This window comes from Rhinopithecus bieti, unplaced genomic scaffold (assembly GCF_001698545.2).
Source record: "Rhinopithecus bieti isolate Rb0 unplaced genomic scaffold, ASM169854v2 scaffold_30846, whole genome shotgun sequence".
Classification (NCBI taxonomy): domain Eukaryota; kingdom Metazoa; phylum Chordata; class Mammalia; order Primates; family Cercopithecidae; genus Rhinopithecus; species Rhinopithecus bieti.
This window is the reverse complement of record NW_016814438.1, coordinates 3,480,741-3,503,886: the sequence shown is the minus strand read 5'-3', so window position 1 is coordinate 3,503,886 and position 23,146 is coordinate 3,480,741. Positions and strand designations below refer to the sequence as shown.

The 23,146-nt window shown below is 41.8% G+C and overlaps 1 protein-coding gene across 1 annotated transcript in view; it reads left to right on the top strand.

Annotated features, from left to right (window-relative positions):
* FZD4 (frizzled class receptor 4) overlaps positions 1 to 22,440 on the top strand; it is a 33,626-nt gene extending 11,186 nt beyond the window's left edge. The window contains exon 3 of the mRNA XM_017850865.1: positions 21,873 to 22,440. Within this exon, the coding sequence (XP_017706354.1) occupies positions 21,873 to 21,896 (24 nt within the window). The 3' untranslated portion in view covers positions 21,897 to 22,440. The remainder of the gene's footprint in view (positions 1 to 21,872) is intronic.
* Positions 22,441 to 23,146: the final 706 nt, after the last annotated feature.

Genomic DNA, 23,146 nt, shown 5'->3' with positions numbered 1-23,146 from the left:
TTGGAGTTATGCAGCTACAGGCAAAGCAAGAAACATCGATTGCTGGCAACCACCAGCCAGGAGAGAGGGAGGGAAGATTCTTCCTTGGATCCTGCAGAAGAAAACAACCTTGATCTTGGCTTTCTAACCTCTAGAACTGTGTAAGAATAAATACCTATGGGCGAGGTGCAGTGACTCACGCCTGTAATCCCAGCATTTTCAGAGGTCCAGGCAGGCAGATCACGAGGTCAGGAGTTCGAGACCAGCCTGGCCAATATGGTGAAACCCCGTCTCTACTAAAAATACAAAAATTAGTCAGGCATGGTGACGTGCACCTGTAGTCCCAGCTACTTGGGAGGCTGAGGCAGGAGAATCGCTTGAACCTGGGAGGCAGCGGTTGCAATGAACCGAGATCACGCCATAGCACTCCAGCCTGGGCATTGCAGCAAGACTCCCAAATAAATAATAAATAAATTACTGGGCCGGGCGCGGTGGCTCAAGCCTGTAATCCCAGCACTTTGGGAGGCCGAGACGGGCGGATCACGAGGTCAGGAGATCGAGACCATCCTGGCTAACACGGCGAAACCCCGTCTCTACTAAAAATACAAAAAACTAGCCGGGCGCAGTGGCGGGCGCCTGTAGTCCCAGCTACTCGGGAGGCTGAGGCAGGAGAATGGCGTGAACCCGGGAGGCGGAGCTTGCAGTGAGCTGAGATCCGGCCACTGCACTCCAGCCCGAGCGACAGAGCAAGACTCCGTCTCAAAAAAAAAAATAAATAAATAAATAAATAAATAAATAAATAAATTACTGTTGTCTTTAGCCACCCAGTTTGTGATAATTTGTTATAGCAGCCCAAGGAAACTAATACAGACTCTATCCCTCTGATTTCTTTCCTTTTTTTTTTTTTTTTTTTTTTTTGAGATGGAGTCTTGCTCTGTCACCCAGGCTGGAGTGCAATGGTGCAATGACTTGTTCTCAGCTCACTGCAACCTCTGTCTCCCTGGTTCAAGTGATTCTCCTGCCTCAGCCTCCTGAGTAGCTGGGATTACAGGCACCTGCCATCATGCGTGACTAATTTTTGTATTTTTGTGGAGATGGAGTTTCACCATGTTAGCCAGGCTGATCTTGAACTCCTGACCTCAGGTGATCCACCTACCTCAGCCTCCCAAAGTGCTGGGATTACAGGTGTAAGCCACCACACCCAACCTCCTCTGATTTCTTTACTGCAAATAGTTCACTTGGAGTGGGTAGATTCTTTGGCACCTTTCTCAATAATGAGATCTGACTGTAAGCTTCTAGTTTTTAAAAGATTGTATAGCATACTCACTATAGTACATTTCTTTATCTGTAAACTGGACACCTCTAGAATAAATGCCATGATCCCCAACACTCTATGGTTTGAATTGGTCTTGACTGGTCTCTTGCCCACCTTCTCCCAATGGGAGCTCTGTGTGCGTGGCCAGGACCCTAACTGGAATGTGACCCAAGGGTTTTTAGCATTTCGGTCCTGAGAACTGATTTTTTCTCTTTCCCATTTTAGCTTTCACATGCAATTATAATTTTAAAGTTGAGCTGACTCTTGACTAAAGAGGTCAGCCTTAGCCTCCTGTTTTCAGAGGTTCTGTGTACAAAAATAAACCAGACTGGGAGAAGGGCTTTATTCTGTCCTTCGTTTTCCTTCACAATGCAAGCTGGTATCGTAGGACTGGGAGGATCGCACTAAATATCTTGAAAATGTGTTGGACCTGCAAAAGTTTAGTGCAAAAGACTTTCAAAATGGACCTTGGCCTCACATGAAATTCTTAGAATTACCCTGTTTTTTTCCTTCAGTCTATTTCATCTTTAGGCTAAGAGGGCCCATAGATTTATTTACCCTCATGGCAAAGGATTCCAACTTCTCAAATTCCCAGGGAAAGGGAATAGAAAATCAAATGTACTGCATTTTTCCATCCACTGCCTGATTTTCATCAGCTTTCCACCTGGTTTCCTATAAGCACCCTATTCTGCTTTCACCCAAGAACGTGCTTAATCTCATGGAAAGCCTGCATTATCAATGCCTTTCTCTTTAAGAGATTAAATGATTGGCTATGTAAATTTCCTGAAATGCCTGGGGTTGCATCATTCTACTTGTTATGAGGTAAATGGGTAGAATATAAAGCAATGAGATGGAATAGATAAGTCACAGAAAAGCCTGTCCTGGTTTCATCATTTTCCTCTCACCCCTTTGCCTTTGCATATGTGTTGTTTCCTTTGCCTGGAATGTCCTTTCCATCTTTCTTTAACTAGGTTATGTCTGTCGTTTTTAAAGCCTTGTGTCATCTTTCCTGGGAGGAAGACATCCCCGATCCTCCTGCTTGCCACTTCCTGCTTCCCTTTCCTTTTATTGATAGGTAGGTTTAAGCCTCTGTGCATTCAACTCTGGGAGACTTCCTTGCACTGTGATTGCAAGGTCTGTGCATGCATCCATTTCTTACTAAACTGAGCTCCTTGAGTGTGACTTTGAGCACCTAAAGTTGTCTATTTATGTACCGTCAGAGCTTGGCACACTGGCTGGCACAGGGCACAAGTATCAAAACATGTATAAGGAAGGAAGGGAGGGAGGAAAGAAGAAATGGAGTAAGGAAGGAGGGCAGGAAGGGAGGGTTTTAACCTTGTTAGGTGGAGAAACTGAAGGGCTTTGGTGACAAATGTGGCCACCATAGGAAGGAAACCAAAGGTGACAACAAGAGCCATCTGGTTGGCAGGACTTTCTGGGAAGATGCTACGGCACTAGCCTCAGAGAAAATTCTCTAGCCTCAAAGATAGGTTAGGGAATGATCGACTACCCCACCATGTTGCCTATTGTAAGTTGTCTCTTTTAAATATTTGCTGAAAGTCTACTGTATATAGAACACTGGAATGGGCTAGGGAAGGGAAAGGGAGTGATTTTTAAAAACTATGAAATACGAAGTCCAACTTGGAGTCCAAAAGTGCAGATGACAAAACAGAGAAAGAATTCAGCTACTATTAAGCTTAAAACTCTAAACCTGGAAAAACAAATCTTCTACTGCTTAGTAAATATTTGTTGAATAGCTGAATGAGGGTCCATCATGTGCCAGCCACTGTCCTGGGAAGGCACCATAGGGGACACAGATAAATAAGACACAACCTTTCCCTCTAGAAGTTCGCTGCAGCACACTACGTGCCTCCCTTTACACTCCTCCCCACAAATGATCAATGCTGCTAGTCCTATCACACTTACTATGTTATTTCTTCCTAAGTCCCTAGGTCTTGTTGTTTAGCTTGAATAGAACAGTTTCTGAGTACCCAGTGTAATGGGCAAACAGTTCCTAAACTGCTGTTGTCTCACCATTTCACCCCTCAAAGGACACATCTGCTGATGTAAACATGTAGGGAAGGTGCAGGGAAGAAGATAAAGAAGTGAGGATCCCAAAGACCATAACTCTTTTAAAACTTGGTCTGCTCATCAAAATCACCCCCAGAATTCAGAATGTAAAACTATAAAAATTGAAACTTACTCATTATGTGCCATCGGAGGTATTTAGTCAAAATTCAGCATCTGACCACCTTTTCTAGGCGTATGTTGATTTACAATATTTGCACCCAGTAGGGTCGTTTATGTAGGTGTGTTACCTTGTGCCCTCTGAACCTTCTTCTCTTACTACTGTTAAGTCATAATTGTATAAATACAAAGAGATTGCTCTACAGAAGTTAAAAGAAGTACAGTACATGGCCAGTCCTCATTTATCCAGAGTGAAAAGGATAAATGTGTGAATAAACTTGGCAGAGAGTTGCCTGGCGGGAGGTGCAGGGCAGTGAGTGGCTCAGTGTAACTGGAGCCTGAGATTCTTGGAGTAGGAGGGAAGGTGGGCTGACTCCAAGTTATGAAAGGCCTTGGAGGCCGTATTCTGTCCTGCGCTCAGCACAGGGGAGTCAGCAAAAGTTTGAAAGCAAGGAAGGCTCATGTCCCTGTTGGTGTTTTTACATAACTTGCTCTGTGTGCTGTGTGCACTGTGGGCTGGGAAGAAGGCAGGCAGGAGGCAGGAAGACCGGTTTGGATGAGAAACCATGAAGGCCTGAATGAAGGTGGTAGCAGAGAGATGGAAAAGAGGGAGTGATTTTCAGAGAAGCCACAACAAATTGTGTCCTCTGTAGCTCTGGTCAATGAGCCGAATCTTTGCTTTCTAAAATGCCAGTGTTTCAGAGGCAAGGAGTTTGTTTGCTCTGCACACCCGATACAGCACACCCCTACATTGCAAATTAAAGATAAATAACGCCAAAGGCCACAGCAGCTTGCAACACTGACCAAGTACCCCTGAAGATCTTGAGTTTCACTGCATTCAGACTCCCCCTTGCAGTCCAAGGGTCAGCATGACACTGTTAGTGGAGGGGACAGGGTCCTTGGGAGGAGAGGGTAGCATTTAGTTGTTTATGTAGTGCTAAGAGGCCCCACCAGCTCTTCAGGACTCAGAGTTTTCTAACACGACTTACTTCTCAGAGTAACTGATTCAAATTTCATTGTAAAGGTTTAAGTTAGGACAAGCTGAATCCAAGTAATGTCTCCCATGTAGATTTTGTTTCTTGACACAGTTTTCTTTGCTAACTACTGTGGATTGCCTAACTAGTTCTACAGAAAATGATATCATGGGCCCACACATTTTTTCTAATCCTCTTCCTTTTAAATCAGAAATTCAGTATAACATTTTCCATAAGTGAATGGAGAACCACTTCCTAGCTTTTTTGTGTGTCCCTCCACCCCTAAAAAAAAAAAGAAAGAAAGAAACAACAACAGACCTTCCTTTTGGATTTACATCAGCATTTAGCTAACTTCCTGAACATTTCACCCATTTCCTGAACTTATTCTGAGGAAGGAAAAACATCCTCCTTCAGAAATAAATGCAAATAATCTCAGAGATTATTTCTATTAAATAAATAGTGTAAACGCAATGGAATTTCCTGTAAGATGTATATTTACCATAGATATTTCAATAAAAATGTATTTGTTGTGATTCTGTAGGACTAATGATATTTGCAGGTAGTCTGAGGAATCATAATCCTTAGTAGCCACTCGAGAGCTAAGTCCTGAACATTTGCAATTTTTACTCACGTTAAAAAATATATATATAGATATATATACACACACATATTTTTTAACTGAGAAATAGGAACACTATGGAAAAATTATTCTCTTGAGGTGTTTTTTGAAGCTTTGTTTCTTTTAAAAGAGGGCTCTAATGACACCTAGTGGTGAATACAGGCAGAACAGCTTTAGGACAGACTCAATGCAGTGTCCCTGTAATTAGGATTTTTTGTTTATGCATTTGCTTGGGAGAAAACACACTGCTTACAAGCACTTCTTAAGTACCCTTAATGCCCAGGAATCCTGAGAAGTAGTGACATGGAAACGTTTCCCTTACGTGTTTCTGGCGATGTTCTCTTCTCTTGATTGATGATTCCTCAGAGCCTGCCCACCTCCTAGGGCTAAACTGGCTCAATTTTAAGAATGAATGAAAAATGTGAAGCTCTGCAGAGGAAAAACATCAATACATCAAGTGAGAAATTTCCCTGTATTTTTGAGAAGGCCTCCTCCCATTTGGCTATCTTTTAATGGAGAAGTGTGGTCCTATTCTGCTGTGTATGTCTTATTGACTTGTCAAAGGTGTACTCTAGGCTGACTGCCTGTCATTTCTGGATGCTTTACAGGGGCCTTCTTAGGTTCTCTAGTGTTTGGCAGTGGCTGATTTTTAAAGAGAGAGGCGACGGATCTCAGAGAGGCTGCCCTCACTCCAGCCCCACCCAACCCCACCCCCAGCCCCTCAGAAGGTCATCTAGGACAGATGACTATCTGGCCTCCTTGCACCACCCCCAGGAAGGAGCTCCTTAATCCATCACGTCGGTTGATACTCTTTTTTGTGTCCAAACCCCTCAGAGTGATATCCAAGACCCTCAGGTCTGGCTCTTCCCCTCTCTTCCAGCCACATCACTCCTCCTCCTCGGACACACCCTATGCTCTAGCCAATCCCAGCCACTTCTAGCTCCTCCTGTCCTCGGGCTGTTTCAGCCTTCTCTGCTTGTGCATGCTAGACTCCTCAGCCAGGAGACTCTTCCCCTCCATGGCCCTTCTGCTCATTCTTCAAGTCCCTGCATAAGTGTTTCCTCTTCTTCTTCAAGTCCCTGCATATGCGTTTCCTCTTCTGGGAGCTTCGCATGATCCAATCAAGCCGAGCCTGTAGCACCTTCTGTTAGGGCACCTCTGAACCTAGTTCAAACATCTATAATTGCATGTGTTATGTTACATTATATTGTTCTTGTTTGTTTCTCCTCTAGATGTGTTTGAGCTTCTCAAAGACAAGAGCTGTTCTTGCACCCAATACCCTGGCTGGTTCAGGTGCTCCACAAATGTTCACTGACATCCTAGCAGCAGCCATTTGTGGCACTGGATTGTTCCATTTCGCTGCAGTGTCTTGACAGGAGCAAATTAGGAGTGGGACAACTAGTTCAAGGTAGCGTTGACAATGAGAGGACTAGCTCTTTGAAAATGTGCAGAACCATTTATTATCCCAAATGACCTCAGCTTTCACACCACTAGGAATAAGGTGCTTTCAGAAAAATAATCTCTTAAGTTTCTGTCTAGTTCTAACATTGGAAGATTCTGTTACCACAAAGGGGTCTAGATCCAGACCCCAAGAGAGGGTTCTTGGATCTCACACAAGAAAGAACTATGGGGGAGTCCATAAAGTGAAAGCAAGTTTATAAAGAAAGTAAAGGAATAAAAGAATGGCTACTCCACTGACAGAAGGCTTCTAGTTGCCTATTTTTATGGTTATTTCTTGATTATATGCTAAATGAGGTGTGGACTATTCATGCCTCCCCTTTTAGACCATACAGGATAACTTCCTGACATTGCTTTGACATTTACAAACTGTCATGGTGCTGGTGGGAGTGTAGCAGTGAGGACAACCAGAGGTCACTCTCATGGCCATCTTGATTTTGGTGGGTTTCAGCTGGCTTCTTTACTGCAACCTGTTTTATCAGCAAGGTCTTGATGACCTGTATCTTGGCTGACCTCCTATCTCATCCTGTGACTTAGAATGCCTAACCATCTGGGAATGCAGCCCAGTAGGTCTCAGCCTTATTTTACCCAGCCCCTACTCAAGATGGAGTTGCTCTGGTTCAAACGCCTCTGACAATTCTATAATTAGGGGAGCCATGCTTTAAAATACGGTTTTAAAAAATCTAGGGCTATGGTAGAGAGTCTACGATTGAACACAAGAATATTTTACATATACTTGTCTTTTTTTCTGGGGAGATGGTTCATACTTTTCAAAGAAGGGGTCTGCGATCTCAAAAGATTAAATACCACTGATTAAGAATCACTGACCAAAATGACAATCTATACTCAACCTCTGCTGGGTCAGTAGGAGCTAACACCTTAATAGGAGTTAGTGCCTCAGTAGAGAAGTTTGTAATCCAGCAGCTGCAAAGCTCTTGTTGCTTTTTTTCCTACTGCCCTCTATTAAAGCACACGTACTGGTCCCAGTTTGCAATTTAAAAAGAGGCTTGCATCCCAAGAGGCTTTTGGACATGTTCCATTTATGCAGCATTAATGTTCCCCCTCATGTTCTAAATGTAAGAATGTAAGAGTAAGGGTGTGAGGGTATGACCAGAACTCTTTTTTTTTTTCTTTTTTCATTCTGTCACCCAGGCTGGAATGCAGTGGCATGATTATGGCTCACTGTAGTCTCAACCTCCCAGGCTCAAGTGATGCTCCCAGCTCAGCTTCCCACTACAGGCACATACCACCATGCCTGGCTAATATTTTGTATTTTTTTTTGTAGGGACAGGAGTCTCTGTTTCCCAGGCTGTTCTCAAACTCTTGGGCTCAGACCATCCTCCTGCTTCAGCCTCCCAAAATACTGGGATTACAGGCATGAACCATTGCACCAAGCAAAACTCTTTCAGCTCAAGACTGTATACCTTTCCCCACACTGAAAAAAGGAATTGGCTGGCCAGGCACAGTGGTTCATGCCTGTAATCCCAGCACTTTGGGAGGCCAAGGCGGGTGGATCACCTGAGGTCAGGAGTTCGAGGCCAGCCTGACCAACATGGAGAAACCTCTTCTCTACTAAAAATACAGAATTAACCAGCTATGGTGGCACATGCCTGTAATCCTAGCTACTCAGAAGGCTGAGGCAGGAGAATCACTTGAACTTGGGAGGCAGAAGTTGCGGTGAACTGAGATCATGCCATTGCACTCCAGCCTGGTGATAAGAGCAAAACTCCATCTCAAAAAAAAAAAAAAAAAAAAGTAATTGGCATTACCAGAAATGATATTAATATTCTTCAGGTTAGGTGCCAGGGCTACGCTGAAAAAGCTACCACACAGAGCACCCAAATCCTGCCAGGTGGTTCACAGTGAACCCTCTGGGTAATGCCAGAAATCCTACATGTGAAGCATGATCACTGAAACATTCTGCGACTGTGATCTGGGCCTGCAACTTGCTATGAAGCTTTTCTGCTTCAGTGGGAGATGCCACTGCAAACTGAATTGTGGCTGGCAGGGCTGGATTCCTGTTGTGCAACATGGGCAGTCATTCAGAGCCCTGTGCTTAGACAGGCCTTGTGCTTTGTTTAATACTTTGCTGTTGCTGTCTTGAAATTTTCAATAATATTTGAACAAAGGGCGTCATATTTTTATTTCACACCTGCTCCTGCAAATGGTGTTGTTTGTCCTAAGTGGCTACATATACCTGAAGCAGCACCAAGTAGTAGAAAGAGCATGTACTTCGGAGTTGACGGGGGTCAACTCCAATCCCAGTTCCGTAACTTCCTAGCTATGTGAGCTTGGGTAAGTTACTTAGCCTCTCTGGGCTTCAGTGTTATTGTATAAAAAATAGTGATTATAATGTCTAACTTTTAGAGTTGTTGGGGTAATTAAACAATGTGTGTTTGGTAATTGGTAATGGTTGATAATGACAACAATGATTTGAAAACAACTAGTCAAGAAAGAATGAAATAACATACATACATGTGAAAAGACAACCAAAACAAAATGAACAGACAAAAATTGCCAAGCACGTAGACTTTTGGGGTTGGGAAGAATCCTAAAGATAAACTCCTGGGCTGAGTTGTTTTTACCTTTGCCCTTCCACAGCACTTTTCTCTTATGATGCATCTTTTCCCCCATTAAACACTGAGACCCTCTGAGAACAGATACTGTGTCTATACTTTAAAAATATTTCCAGCTTCTTGCACAAAGCCTGACACAAAGTGGATGTTTAATAAGCATTGGTTGGAATAATAAGCTAGCTAAAAAAAAATAATAAACTAGCTCATTATTTTATAGTTGAGGACTCTGAGGCCTAGAGAAATTAGGTGACTTAACTAAGCTTACAAAACATGTCCTTGGCAAAGCCAGGTCTGGAGTTGTCCTCTCTGTTTCAGAGGGATTAGTTATTGCCTGGGGGCCCGGTGTGGACCCAGCCCTTGGAGCTGTTAAACACAATCACACAATCTTTATTGCTTGCTGAATTGCAGTTATCAGATTATATAGGAAATGTTTAAGCATTTTATGTATGTGTATTTTTATTTGTTTTGAGTCCAAAATCAAAAGGGAGGAATGGTCATTGGAGCTAGAATATACTTGTGGCTGTCCCAGTGAAGTCCTAGAAAAAGTAATCCCTCAGCTTGCCTTTGCTGGAGCACATGGTTCAGGGACAGTTTAGGCTCCTCTTTCTCCTTTCCCAAATCCTCCCATGCATGAGCTTATCTGCTGTAATGCTGATGTCCTGGATGTGATTGATTACCCACCACTATCTTGGGGACCTGGGAATGACCTTCTGGATGCATTTGTAAGGGACCAGCTTGGGAAGAAAAACAAAAACTTGAAGGCATCCTCTAGTTGGCCTGAGATAAGGGGACCTCGGAGTCTTTTTTCATTAGCCTGGCAAAACAATCCAAACAATAAAAAATCCATAAGAAAATATTCTGCTTCCAGGAGCTTAAAAGATACTTCTCATTTCAGCCACCCAGTCACATGACACTATCCCTATGTAAGACAAACAAATGTTTTTGTGGGTGAGAGGATGAGAGGAAGGGAGGAAAGAAGAGAAGGGGAGGAGTTTAACAGAGAAAGGAAGGGAGGTATGATGAGGGAGGAGAGGTGAAAATATAGAAAAAAGTTAAGAAAAAAACTGAAGAGAGAGAGAGAGATGGAATATGTTTGGAAAGAGATGTGGGCCTAGTATTTACCCAAATGATCCCAGGAGCTAACTCAAATCATCAGAATGAATTGATCCAAGTCACTTTGTTAAACTTACTTGGTACAATAATAATTATTGTGTGCTGAAAGAAGCAGTGAGGTACGGTGAGACAGAATGGGTTTGAGTTTTGGCTCTCATAATTTGCTGTGCAAACATACATCTGTTATTTCAAGTCCCAGGCCTCAGTTTTCCCATCTAGAACTGGGGGAAATAAATGAAACGGGACATATGAAAGTAATTTGAAAAATAGAGTGTGACACAAGCAAACACAGTCTCGAATTTACACTCAAGCTGGATCTATTCCACTTAAATCAAAACAGGCTTTGACGTGCCTCCAGCTTTTCTTTTCATGGACTCAGTAAAGTTTTCTACCTTGTGTTTTTAAAGTAAATACATATATAATCCAGTGATCTTGTTACATCATTAGGCTCAGGTGGGCTCATTCCAAATCATGGATACAACACTGAAATCAAAATATGAAAAGAAAAAAAGGTGCGTGGTTTACCCACCATTGTCTAGCAAATTTATGTAGTGGAAAGGGCAGATGTGGTTAGGAATGAGATCTGGCTCTGATTCCAGCTCCAATAGTCATCTGCTGTGTGGCCCAGGACAAGTTTCTCAGCCTTACTGAGCCACACTCTTCCCACTTGGGATATGGGAGCATCTCCCTCTCTATGATGTTATCATAAGGTAGCCAGACAAATGCCTAGCTGGCTTCTGGCATCTGTTAGAGCCTCTGCCGATGTTGTTCATTGCTGTATCCTCAGTCCTAGACTATAGTAGGTTGAAATATGCAGTACTTTTCTCTTTTCCTTTCCTCTTTTCTATTCCTCTTCCTCTATTCCCATGCCCACCCGCTCAGGTGTCTTTCCATTGCCACCCAAGTAACACCTTGGATTTGGGTGTCTGAGATACTGCTTGAGAGCATTTTCTTTAAAGGTTTCAGGTAGGAAATGAAATCACACTGGCTTATGATTATGTACCATCTTAGGTGTCAGCAATGAAAACAGACTCTGGAGAACACAAATGGAAGGAAATGTATTGGAGTGGGTATTGGAGAATAAAGAGAATTAACCTTAGAAATGAGTAGAAATGAGGGGAGAGTCAGAAGGCCAGGCCAAAGGAACCACGGCAATGGCACCTTGGCAGGAGTAGTTTGGTCAGCATGCCAGCCAGCCTGCTTTTGAAAGGACGACCTCCAGCTGTCTCCAGAGGCAGCCACCCACCCCCTGCCTGTTTTTGTACTGCTTCCCTGAGATTCACACTTCAGGGCAAGACCACTTGGTGGGCTGAGCCAAAGTCAATTACTGACCCTCAGATTGTGCCAGGGTGCTATGAGTGAGTGTTATGTGTGAACGAGAGAGTGTGAGTGTGATTTTGTGCACTTTTCATATGGAAGGTGAGTCCAACCTCACATCGAGAGAAGCCACAACAGTGACCAACCCTTACAGAGGGAGATTTTATGACAGACACCCATTAATAAAAATATGACAAATGTCCACTGCAGCTCAGAAGAGGGTCTTCAAGGAGGTCAGAGAATCCACAGCTCTGCTTTGTGCAGGGATGTCTCCTCTTCACCAGGGTATTTAGTGTCCACTGGGGTAAATAGGGAGGATCCAGCTGTGTCTGCTCATTCCAAGTAGTTTTGAGAAAACAAAATCAACATTAAATTAAAGCAAATAATCAGAGATTTATTAACACTGAAAAAATAATGGCATGGAAACAAAGTTGAATTCCGTTAAATGGTGAGTGAACAGTTCTTCAGATGACTTTTGCCTGATTTCCACACAGCTGTTTCTCCAAACCTGTCTGCACTCAGAGGCAGATACTTGCAAGCAGCCCCCGTGTATTTCCCACACTCTCTCAGCCCCCAGCAAACTCTTCTGAAGGCTGGGTGGCCGTGTCACTGATGGTGATGGCCCCTGCTTCAGGAACTGACAGTCTGCTTCCTTTTTTGCTGTATCCTTCAAACCCTAATTATACAAAAAAATAAATTCAAGACTCCAGCCCAGCAGCTGAATACACTTCTTGTTTGGGAAAGCCCAATTTTCAGTAGAAAACGACTTCTGGCAAAAGCAGCTTCTGCCCCTCCCCCACTTTTTGCCCCAAGGTCAAGTATTCTGATGACTCTCAGCAGTCATTGGTCCCACTTCCTGCCAAACTGTGACAAACCAACCAGATGATCATGATTAATCGCCCCCAAGTCCTTCATTGCCAACAATGGGACTGCCTCAGGGGCAATTTTGGAAGTCCCCATCACCTCCAAAATTTGATGGGGTTTAAGTTAGACTCAGTCCTCACTTTCACACAAAGGTTCACAGTTCGCATAGAGCTTCATGGTTTGCATGAAGATTTATTGTTTGCCCTCTTATACATGTTATTTTATTTGGTCCTCAGTAATAGGGGACCAGGCTGCCATCACCTTTCTCTGGATTATTACAGTTGCCTCCTATCTTCCTCAATGTCCACTCTTTTTTAAAACTTGAAGTATACTTAATAGATAATAAAAAGCATGCTGGGAATGGTGGCTCATGCCTGTAATCCCAGCACTTTGGGAGGCCAAAATGAATGGGTCACTTGAGCTCGGGATAATAAAAAGCACAAGTCCAGCTGTTTTGCTTTGATGAGTTTGGACAATTGTATACACTGGGTAACTGCCATGTGCAAAAAGAGATACAATATTTCCGCCGCCCCAGAATAATTCTTCGTTTTTTTCTTTCCAGTCAATGTCTCCTTCCCGTAGGCAACTACTTTCTGATTTCTATTACTAGGGACTATTTTTCTGTACATTGATATCATTTTATATCATTGGAATCATACAGTATGTACCTATCTATGCTTTTTTTTTCATGGATTTAAGACTCATTCATGTTGTGTGTATGAGGAATTCCATTGTATTGCTGAGGGGTATTCCATTGTAGAAATACACCACAATTTGCTTATTAATTCATTTTTTGGTAGAAATTTAGTGGCTTTTTTCTGCATCATTTTTGCTACTATGAATACAACTGCTATAAGAAATTTCGTACAAATATTTTGTGAACATATGTTTTCATTTAACTTGGATAAATACCCAAGAATGAAATTGCTAGGTCATAGGGTAGATGTATGTTTAACTTTATAAGAAACTGCCAGACAGTTTTCCAGAGTAGTTTGTCAGATATATGAGTTGTCAACATCCAATCTTGCTTCCTCCAGTCATTTCTCCTCATAGGCTCCAAAGCAATCCATTTAAAACATAAACTTGATCCCATCACTTTCCCGCTTAAACTCCTTCAATGGCTTCCTATTGCCCTTAGGAGCAAGCCCAGATATTTTTCACGTAGCCTGCACGGTTTGGCCCTCACTTTGCTTTCAGCTTTGGCTACTCCTTCCTGCATCTCCTTTTCCCCTGGTTTTCTGTGTTCTGGCCATACTGGGTATGTTTCTACTCCTTGACTGTGAAGCTCTTTACCCGCTCAGGGTTTTTGTAAGTGGGGTCCTTTTTTCTGGTCAGCCGTTCTTCATCCACTTTCCTCTTTGCCTATTTATTCTTCCAGTCTCAATTTAAAAGCGACTTCATCAGGGAGTTTCCCTAGGCCCTGCAGACTAAGTTACATGTTCCTGTGGGGCCCTGGGCTTCTCCTTCCTAACATTCACTGCACTGTTGTCATTTTACAAATAACAATGCATATATTTACAAATGCATATATTTATTTCAATTTTTGAATAGCTTATACATTCATGTTGGTTCAAAATTCTCAAAAGATATTCTGTCAAAAGTTTTATTCCCATGCGTGTCCCCATTTGCCTGGCTTCCCAACCCATGTTTTTTTTTTTTTAAAGGAACTTCTTGATGTCAGTTTTTTTCCCCAGAGATTTTTTTAATGCCTATACAAGATTTTATATACATATACATATACACAAATATATATACACATACTATACCATTATAACAAATACTATTACAGTATTTGCATATATTAGCAAATAAGTAATTACTAGTACTATTAGTATTGCTAATACTAATGTATATAATTTTTACACATATGCATACTCTACACACTGTTCTGCACCTTGCTTTTTCCATGCACTGTTACATTTTGGCAGTTTTCCATTTCAGAACTTAGAGAGCTTCCTCATTCTCTGTCATTGATGCCCGGAGTTCCACTCTATAGATAATCTAGGCCTTTGCTGATGGCCATTTAAATTGTTTTTAATCTTTTGCTATCATAAACAATGCCACAATAACAATCATATACAGATGTTATTATGAGTGTGAGAATACTTGAAGCATAATTTCCTGGAAACCAAATTGCTGGTACAAATTGTATACGAATTTGTATTTCAAATTATTATTTTTGAGACAGAGTCTCGCTTTGTCATCTAGGCACAATCTTGGCTCACTGCAACCTCTGCCTCCCAGGTTCAAGCGGTTCTCCTGCCTCAGCCTCCCAAGTATCTGGGATTAAAGGCATGCGCCACCACGCATGGTTAATTTTTGTATTTTTAGTAGAGTTGAGGCTTTGCCATGTTGGCCAGGCTGCTCTTGAACTCCTGACCTCAGGTGATCTGCCTGCCTTAGCTTCCCAAAGTACTAGGATTATAGGTGTGAGCCACTACACCCAGCCTTGAGTTTGTGGGTTTTTTTTTTTTTTTTCTGAGACAGAGTTTCACTCTTGTTGCCCAGGCTGGAGTACAATGGCATGATCTTGGCTCACCGCAACCTCCGCTTCCCAGGTTCAAGTGATTCGCCTGCCTCAGCCTTCCTGAGTAGCTGGGATTACAGGCATGCACCACCATGCCCAGCTAATTTTGTGTTTTTAGTAGAGACTGGGTTTCTCCATGTTGGTCAGGCTGGTCCCGAACTCCCGACCTCAGATGAACCGCCTGCCTCGGCCTCCCAAAATGCTGGGATTACAGGCATGAGCCACTGCACCCGGCCAAGTTTGTGGTTTAATAAATTTTGGCAAATTGCTTTCATTGGGATTGTACTACTTCATATTCCCATCCACAGTGTTTAAGTGCACCTGTTTCCCCTTGGCCTCACCCACATGTGTTGCAGAACATTTGGACATTTGGAGATCTGAGGGCAGAAAAACATTGTTTCAGTATAGTTACTTTTAATTTGCATTTCTCACTTTAGAAGATAAGCATCTGGTAGGATTTGTTTTATTTTTAATTACTTAATATGTTGTAGATATCCACTATATCTGTTGATATAATAATAAAACATGTAGTACATATTAATACATAACATATTATATGGTATATATGTCTTAGGCATTTTTATATTAAACATATGTATTATAGATTTATATATGTTAATGTAATATATCAAGCATATGGATTATATACTTATATAAGTATAATATAGGTATGTTAATGTAATATGTATGAAACATGTATAAGTATATAATATATACATATATTATATTTATATATAATACACATGTGTAAGTATAAAATATTTGTAATGCATATGCTTTATATATTACATTAACATACATATGTTATACTTATGTATAATATGTATAAGTATATAAAACATATGCTGAATATTACATTAACGTATACATACATACATACATCTATATAGGCTAAATAAAAGAAAAAACTGAATGATGATCAAAGAGCTTAAGGTTAAATCTGTGCGTTTTAAGGACATGGAACTTGTAAGTGGAGACTTTCTGGGACCAAGTACAGTACACTTTTTTTTTTTTTTGAGACTGAGTTTCTCTTTTGTCACCCAGGCTGGAGTGCAATGGTGCGATCTCAGCTTACTGCAACCTCCGCCTCCTGGGTTTAAGCCTCAGCCCCCCAAGTATCTGGGACTACAGGTGCCTGCCATCACGCCCGGCTAATTTTTGTATTTTTAGTAGAGACGGGGTTTCATTATGTTGGCCAGGCTGGTCTCAAACTCCTGACCTCAAGTGATCTTCCTGCCTCAGCCTCTCCTGGCTTACAGGCATGAGCCACTGCACCCGGCCTAGTATTCTTTTTATTAATCTTTGCAGCTCATATTTCTAGGGTAGTTCAGAAAGAGAAAGGAAAAGATGATGTCACTAAAAATGAGAAGGTAAGGCCGGGCACGGTGGCTCATGCCTGTAATCCCAGCACTTTGAGAGGTCAAGGTGGGAGGACTGCTTGAGCTCAAGAGTTCAAGACCAGACTGGGCAATATAGTGAGACACCATCTCATTTTTAAAATTAAAAACAATGAGAAGGTAAAATCTTAGCTCTGCTTTCTTATTAGTATTACTGGGATACTTTACACGATGGGATAGTTTACACGATGCCAGGTATTCTATTCAATGCCAACTAGAGAATGCCAGCTCAGGGTCAGCTTCTGAGATCTTATAAGTATGTTGGGAACATAACCTTTAGAGTCAGTCAGACCTCAGTATGACTTTTAGCTCTGATATTAGCTGTGAGACTGTCTTCTCCCTAAGATGCAGTTTCTCCACTGGTGAAAAGCAGATGACAACGCCTGCCTATAATAGAAAACTTGAGGTATCTGCTTAGCCCCTTGATTCTTTCTCTCTGACTACTCTCCCCCTCTCTGTTTGTACCACATGATTCCAGGCCCCTGGCAGAACTGATTGGACCCACAGTGGACTGACTCAAGTTAGGTCAGTCAGAATCTAAAAAATACTTAAGAATAACATCCAGAGGCTCTGTTAATTCTTGATCCGGGAAGTGGGGGTGACACCATGACTGGGTAACCCTATCTGACTACATGTTGGAGTTTGAGGGGGCCCAATAAGTAGCCTCCCCTTTCCTTGCCTCACTTGCAAACCAATTAAGGGATTCATGAGGTTATGGCAGAGGAGGAGTAACGCATGAGCTTTTTGCAGGTAAACATGGTTTAGTGTGGCAATGCTGAACACATAATGAGACAGACTTTTCATAGACAACCCTGAATAGCCAGAGGCTGTTGCATGTAGATGGAGGGGAAAATACGAGGGGAAACAGTTGAACTATGAGTGCTTGGTCCCTTCCCCAAATTCATGAACCAAAATCCAGGAGTATAGCCCTAATGGAGGTTTTTGTACTTAGAAACAAGAAGGTTCACCCCGACATAGAGATGCATAGAGAAGCAGGGTCAAAAGACAATAGCCCCTGGAGAAGTAGGTCCAGTCAGTGTTCTGACTTCCCAGTTTCTGCTTCTCGTCTCTCGTATGAAGCTCAGCCACACTTCCGACCCTTGAGTTCTCCCAGATACACATTATTTATAATTATGGGTATCCCTTTATTTAAATTCTTTCAGGTGGGTCTTGCAACTGGTAACCAAAAACCTTTTATTAAGACTCTAAGTCATACCTTTTTTAGGGTGAAGTTTATTTATTTTTTTATTATTTATTATTATTTTTTTTGAGATTCTGTCTCGCTCTTCTCACCCAGTCTGGAGTGCAGTGGTGCGATCTTGGCTCACTACAACCTCCGCCTCCCTGGTTCAAGTGATTCTCCTGCCTCAACCTCCCGAGTAGCTGGGACTACAGATGCACATCACCATGCGCGGCTAATTTTTGTAGTTTTAGTAGAGGCAGGGTTTCACCATATTGGTCAGGTTGGTCTCGAACTCCTAACCTCGGGTGGTCCACCTGCCTCGGCCTCCCAAAGTGCTGGGATTACAGGTGTGAACCACTGCACCCGGCCTTGGGTGAAGTTTAAAGAAAGAAATGAATGTAGGGCACCTAGCTTGGTAGATTCAACATGTATTTAGTTTTATTCTTCACTTTTTGATGGGAAAGGGGATGGAGCAAAGCTCTGAGGCTCACTCAACTCATTTCCAGTTTGAATATGACACGAAACAAACTCCCAAATTTTGAAATTTCTTCTTGACAGTCAAACACTCATTAAAAGTAGCACATTTGCTATAAAAATGTTGCTGAAGACATATCTATCACAGGCTGGAAAGACAGTGTTGGTTAGTAGCTGGAGTCAGATATACTTGGATAGTAATTCAGGTTTCAACGGCTACTAACTGGAAAGTCTTACAAAAGTCATCACCTCTGGGAGCCTAATTTTTTCAACCATAAAAGAAAAAACTAATTTGTTTGGTTTGGTTGTTTCAAGCACAAAATGTGCTCTTGGTACATAGAGAGTACTCAGTAAATGACTGTTGTTATTATTGTAATATTCTGAATGCTTTCAAGAAGGGTCAGGAGGGCCTTCCTTTCTGTTATTGAGAGCTACATGCCTGATTATGTTTTCATTTTTGCCTTGATTGCCCGGGAGTTCAGAATCAAATTTAAAACTTAGTCATAGCAACCCTGCTACTATTAAGGTTGGCATATTTGTAAGTCCCTTTTCCTGGCTGTTGAGTTTCTACTTCTAAAGCTTGTCAACCAATGAGAAGCAGCTTATCAACCAGACCAGACTAGGGCATGCATATAAATGTATGCGAACACGCGTGCGCGTGCACACACACACACACACACACACACACACACACTCTCTCTCTCTCTCCAGTCAGTTATTTTTCAATGCAGTTTTCACTTGGGTAATTCCTTGCCAAGAGAAAACATAAATCACTTTCCAGTCTAACATCCAGGGGCTCTACAAAACAGTCCAAGAGAAATTTAATCTGGGTCTACATAACAGAAACCGGGCAGCCAGCCAGCAAATTTTTGTTTTGTGTTTTAAGAGAAATGCAGCATGCTCCTTGTCAAGTGATGTCTGGGGTGATCAAGCTCACCCCCACAGGGCCAAGGGCTAACCCCGGAAAAGGTAGCTTGGCGGCTTGTGCTAAAGAAGGGCCTCTGAAGGGGTCAACTCCCCTCGGTGAGTTAAAGGCTTCAGAAAATGCTACAGAATGAAATACTGAGTCTCAGCATTCAGGATGTTGGTTCTAAAAGTGTCACAAATCAGAAGCTGACCCCAGTTGGGTAGGGGTGAAGAGGCAGAGGGTGGGAGGGAAGCTGTGGAAATAAGCTGGGCTCTTGGAGGAAAGGAAGCCATACTGAACCTTTCACTAAAGGTTTTGGAGAACTCTTGGACCATTTTAAACAATGTGGTCTTTCCTACTCTTCAACTCAACATTGATTACACCAGGACTCAGGAGCTTCCTCATTATCATGTAATCACTATAACAACTCTTGGAGGTAAGTTTTATTACTTTTCCAGTTGAGTAAACTGAGAGTCACTGAATTGCCTAGGATTAAGTGGCTAGGTGGAGCCAAGAATTGAACCCAGATCCATGAGCCTTCAAGTCCAGTTTGCATTTTCCAGTTTGGTTCCAATGCAAGGGCAGTATCTTATTTAACTCATTTTTTGTTTTATCTGTCCCTTACTTCTTGGTCCCAGGTCTCCAAAAGTTAACAGAGTTTGGTGGGTTGTAAAAGTCAAACATGCCCTCATCATTTTGTTGTTGTTGTAGGCCCTAGAAATGGCTGTAGGAGTTGGCAAAATAAGTGCACTCTGAGGCCAGCAGCCTCTTTCTTCTCTGAGCACATTCTCTGTTCCTTTCACAGTCTTTGGCAGAAGAATTTTGCCCATGAGAGGTGTCTCAGGTGCCGACCTTTCTGTGCCTCCCTAACACATTCCTGCATCTAAATCAGAACTGGTCAATGTTTCACTCCTCCGCTGTCCTCCCAGCCGTGTCTTCTGAATCTGGTGAACAATTAACCACCAGCAGTCCCTGCTTTTCCAGCTTTCAATCTTACCTCCTTAGAAGCCTCCCTACATTTACTGCTAGGTGTCAATGATCTACCAAGCTTGAGAAGCACCGGGGCTTCCTTCCATTCTTTAAGGAGCCTCTTGCATATCGTTTTACAGTGATCCTGATGATACATGATTCTTCTCAAGGAAATATATCATAGGGAATAATCAAGTCAAAGCACCCACATTGACTCTTGGATTGTGTTTTCCGTTGGGAATTCTTTCAAAGAACTGGAGAAAATGGGCAAAGATTCCTGGCCAGTTCTGCCACTTACAAGCCAGGTGACATTAGTCAAGTTTCTTAACTTCTGTGAGTCTTCTTTTTACACTTATTAAATGAGGAGGGTCATTCTTCCCTCTTAAGTTTGTCATAAAGACTAAATGACAGTGTGTACAAAAGTGTTTGGCCCAGACTAGCAACTTAATCAGTATTCTTACGTAAGAAACTGTAGTCTAAAGTTCATAAGATCATAGAATGCTGGAACTAGAAAATGCCTTATAAAGCTTGTATAACTTTAACAAGAGAGGAGGTCCAGAGAAAAAAGTCTGAGATATACATATTCAATGACCTTTCAGCCAGTTGGTGGCCTGTAGTCTAGTTCTGCTCTGTCCATTAGAAATATAATGTATAAGCCATACATGTAATTTAAAATTTTCCAGTAATCACATTAAAGAAATAGAAGGTGGTTTATGCTAGTAATCCCAGCAACTTGGGAGGCTTAGGTGGGAGGATCACTTGAATTTGAGACCACCCTGGGCAACACGGCAAGACCCCATCTCTACAAAAATATTTTTTAAAAATTAGCTGGGTGTGGTAATGTGTGCCTGTAGTTCCATTTTTTTGAGAGGCAGAGGTGGAAGGCTCACTTGAGCCCAGGAGTTCAAGGTTGCTGTGAGCAATAATCACACCATTGCACTCCAGCCTGGGCGACAGAGACCCCATCTCAAAAAAAAAAAAAAAGTAGACAGGAACAGGTGAAATTAATTTTAATAATATATATTATTGAGCCTGATGTATGTGATATATTATCATTTTAACATGTAATGGATATAAAAATTAATAATGAAATATTTTACATTTAGTAGCCCCAAAAAAGGGCTACTAAATTTTCAAAATCTGGTGTGTGTTTTGCATTCACAGCACAATCAATTCAGACTAACCACATTTCAAGTGCTTAATAGTCACATGAGGGTGGGACCTACAGTGCAGGTGTAGTTTAATTCAAGCCAGCAAACATTTTGTGCACCTGTTATATGCCAGGAAGTCTGTTAGATGCAGGAATATGAAGGTGAACAAACATACTCGGGTAATAGGCAGACAGCTCTGGAAAGCACAAATCATAATTCAATGCTGGGTGTCCCTTCCTGTCTAGGCTGCTGTATTATTTATTCATATGTTTGATTGAGCAAATGTAGAAAAAATTCTCTAGAGAATATCTACATCTTCAGGGCATTTTCTTTTGCTTAGGTATTAAGGGATGGAAAGTATTTTTACTGAGCTACTACTGTGTCCCAGGTATTGTATCTGCACTTAACAGGTACTGTCTCATTTAATCTTCATAGTGATGATGTGAGGACATTATTTTGCCCATTTTGTTTTTATTTTTATTTATTTATTTTTTTAGAGATGGGGTCTTGCTATGTTGCCCAGGTTGGTCTCTAACTCCTGGGCTCAAGCAATCCTCTTGTCTCGGCCTCCCAAAGTGCTGGGACTATAGGCAAGAGCCACTGTACCCATTTTGCCCATTTTAAAGAGGAGGAAATAAAAGTTGAGAGTGGTTAAGTAATTGTCCATCTGATTTATCAGAGGTAGACCTGGGATTCAATCTTGGAAATGAGGCATGTTTAACTTGGTCAGTATTGTCTCACGGAGAGGTAGGAGAGAGGAATGTTCCTTGGCCATTACTATTTTTATCTATTTATAAACATTCCCAAAGTTTCCTGAATAATGTGACTGGAGCTTTATTTTAATAATAACTTTCCATTCCAGGTGACCAGTGGTCCTCCTTTCTGAATGCTCTTGCTACAAAGGAAAGATGAGGATATCCTATTTCTTGATCCCTCTCAGCTACTGGGAGCTGCTTTGTGCCTTGGAAGCCTCAAGCCAAAATGGATCTCAGCCTTAAGTTTACCTCCAAGAGGGTTCACCTTATTTCTCTGAACAAAATGTGCTGCCTGTTGCTTCCCTTTGCCAGGAGTGGTGTTCCCTTTTCCACAGGTCCAGACCACCGTGTTGCTAGCTCCCGCTCCTGGATACCTGGTTATCATGTGTTTCAGTAAAAAGCATCCACAACGTGCATATCCACTAAGCTGTAATAGGGCCTGCTGCAACTATAGTATTTCCTGAAAAAATATCAACTGCCACAAGGGCCACAAATGAAGTTTATGAACTTGGAATAACCATGGAGAATGAAATGTTCTGATTCAGATCGTCAGTGGGATTTCATTGGGAAATCTCCCATTGGGCAAGAGTAGATGATGGAGGAGGAGAAACAGTCACTAGAAAAAGGTGATACTTTGCATCAAGAAACAATTAAAAATTAGATCACATCCTGAAACACTGAGCATATGCCCCTTTGTGAGGCTTGCCTGGCTGAACTTGAACTGGATTGAGTGAATAATTTCTTAAAAACAATCAAAATCACAGATTTATTCTATTTGAAATACTTATATTTACTTATATTTCATTCAGAAATTAGTGAACAAATAATTTTTGAGTATCCTAGGAACTGTTCTAATTTTTAAACATGCAAGTTTGAAGAAAGTAAGGATGAATCTGCCTGCATGGAGCTCTCAATCTAGCAAGAAGCAGATAAGAAGAAAAATGTCAGGGAAGATCACCGAACCTTCAGGTAGCATTTAAGCTGAGACCTCACTAGTTGCTAAGACTGGATTTCAGAGGTCAGGTTTGCATATACAAAATTTAGGAGCTGGTACATGACATTTAAAACCATGGGAATGAATGAGATTTCCTAGATAGAAGAAAAGAATATTGACATTTGATATTGAATGGAGTAGGAGGAGCTGAACAGGGAGACCAGGAAGGAGCAGACAGTGAACCTGGAGCATGAATAGGAGAGTGGGTATCATGGAAGCCAAGAGAAACAAGAAGTCAAGAAAGAAAGTTTCTCACTGTGGCAAATGGCACTGAGAGGGAAAGTAAGGCCATGGAATGATGACAGTGCCAACAGTGACAGAGGATCATTGAGTATGGTATCATGCTGGCATTTGTTTCTACCCAGGCTAGGTAGTTACTGAGGGGTG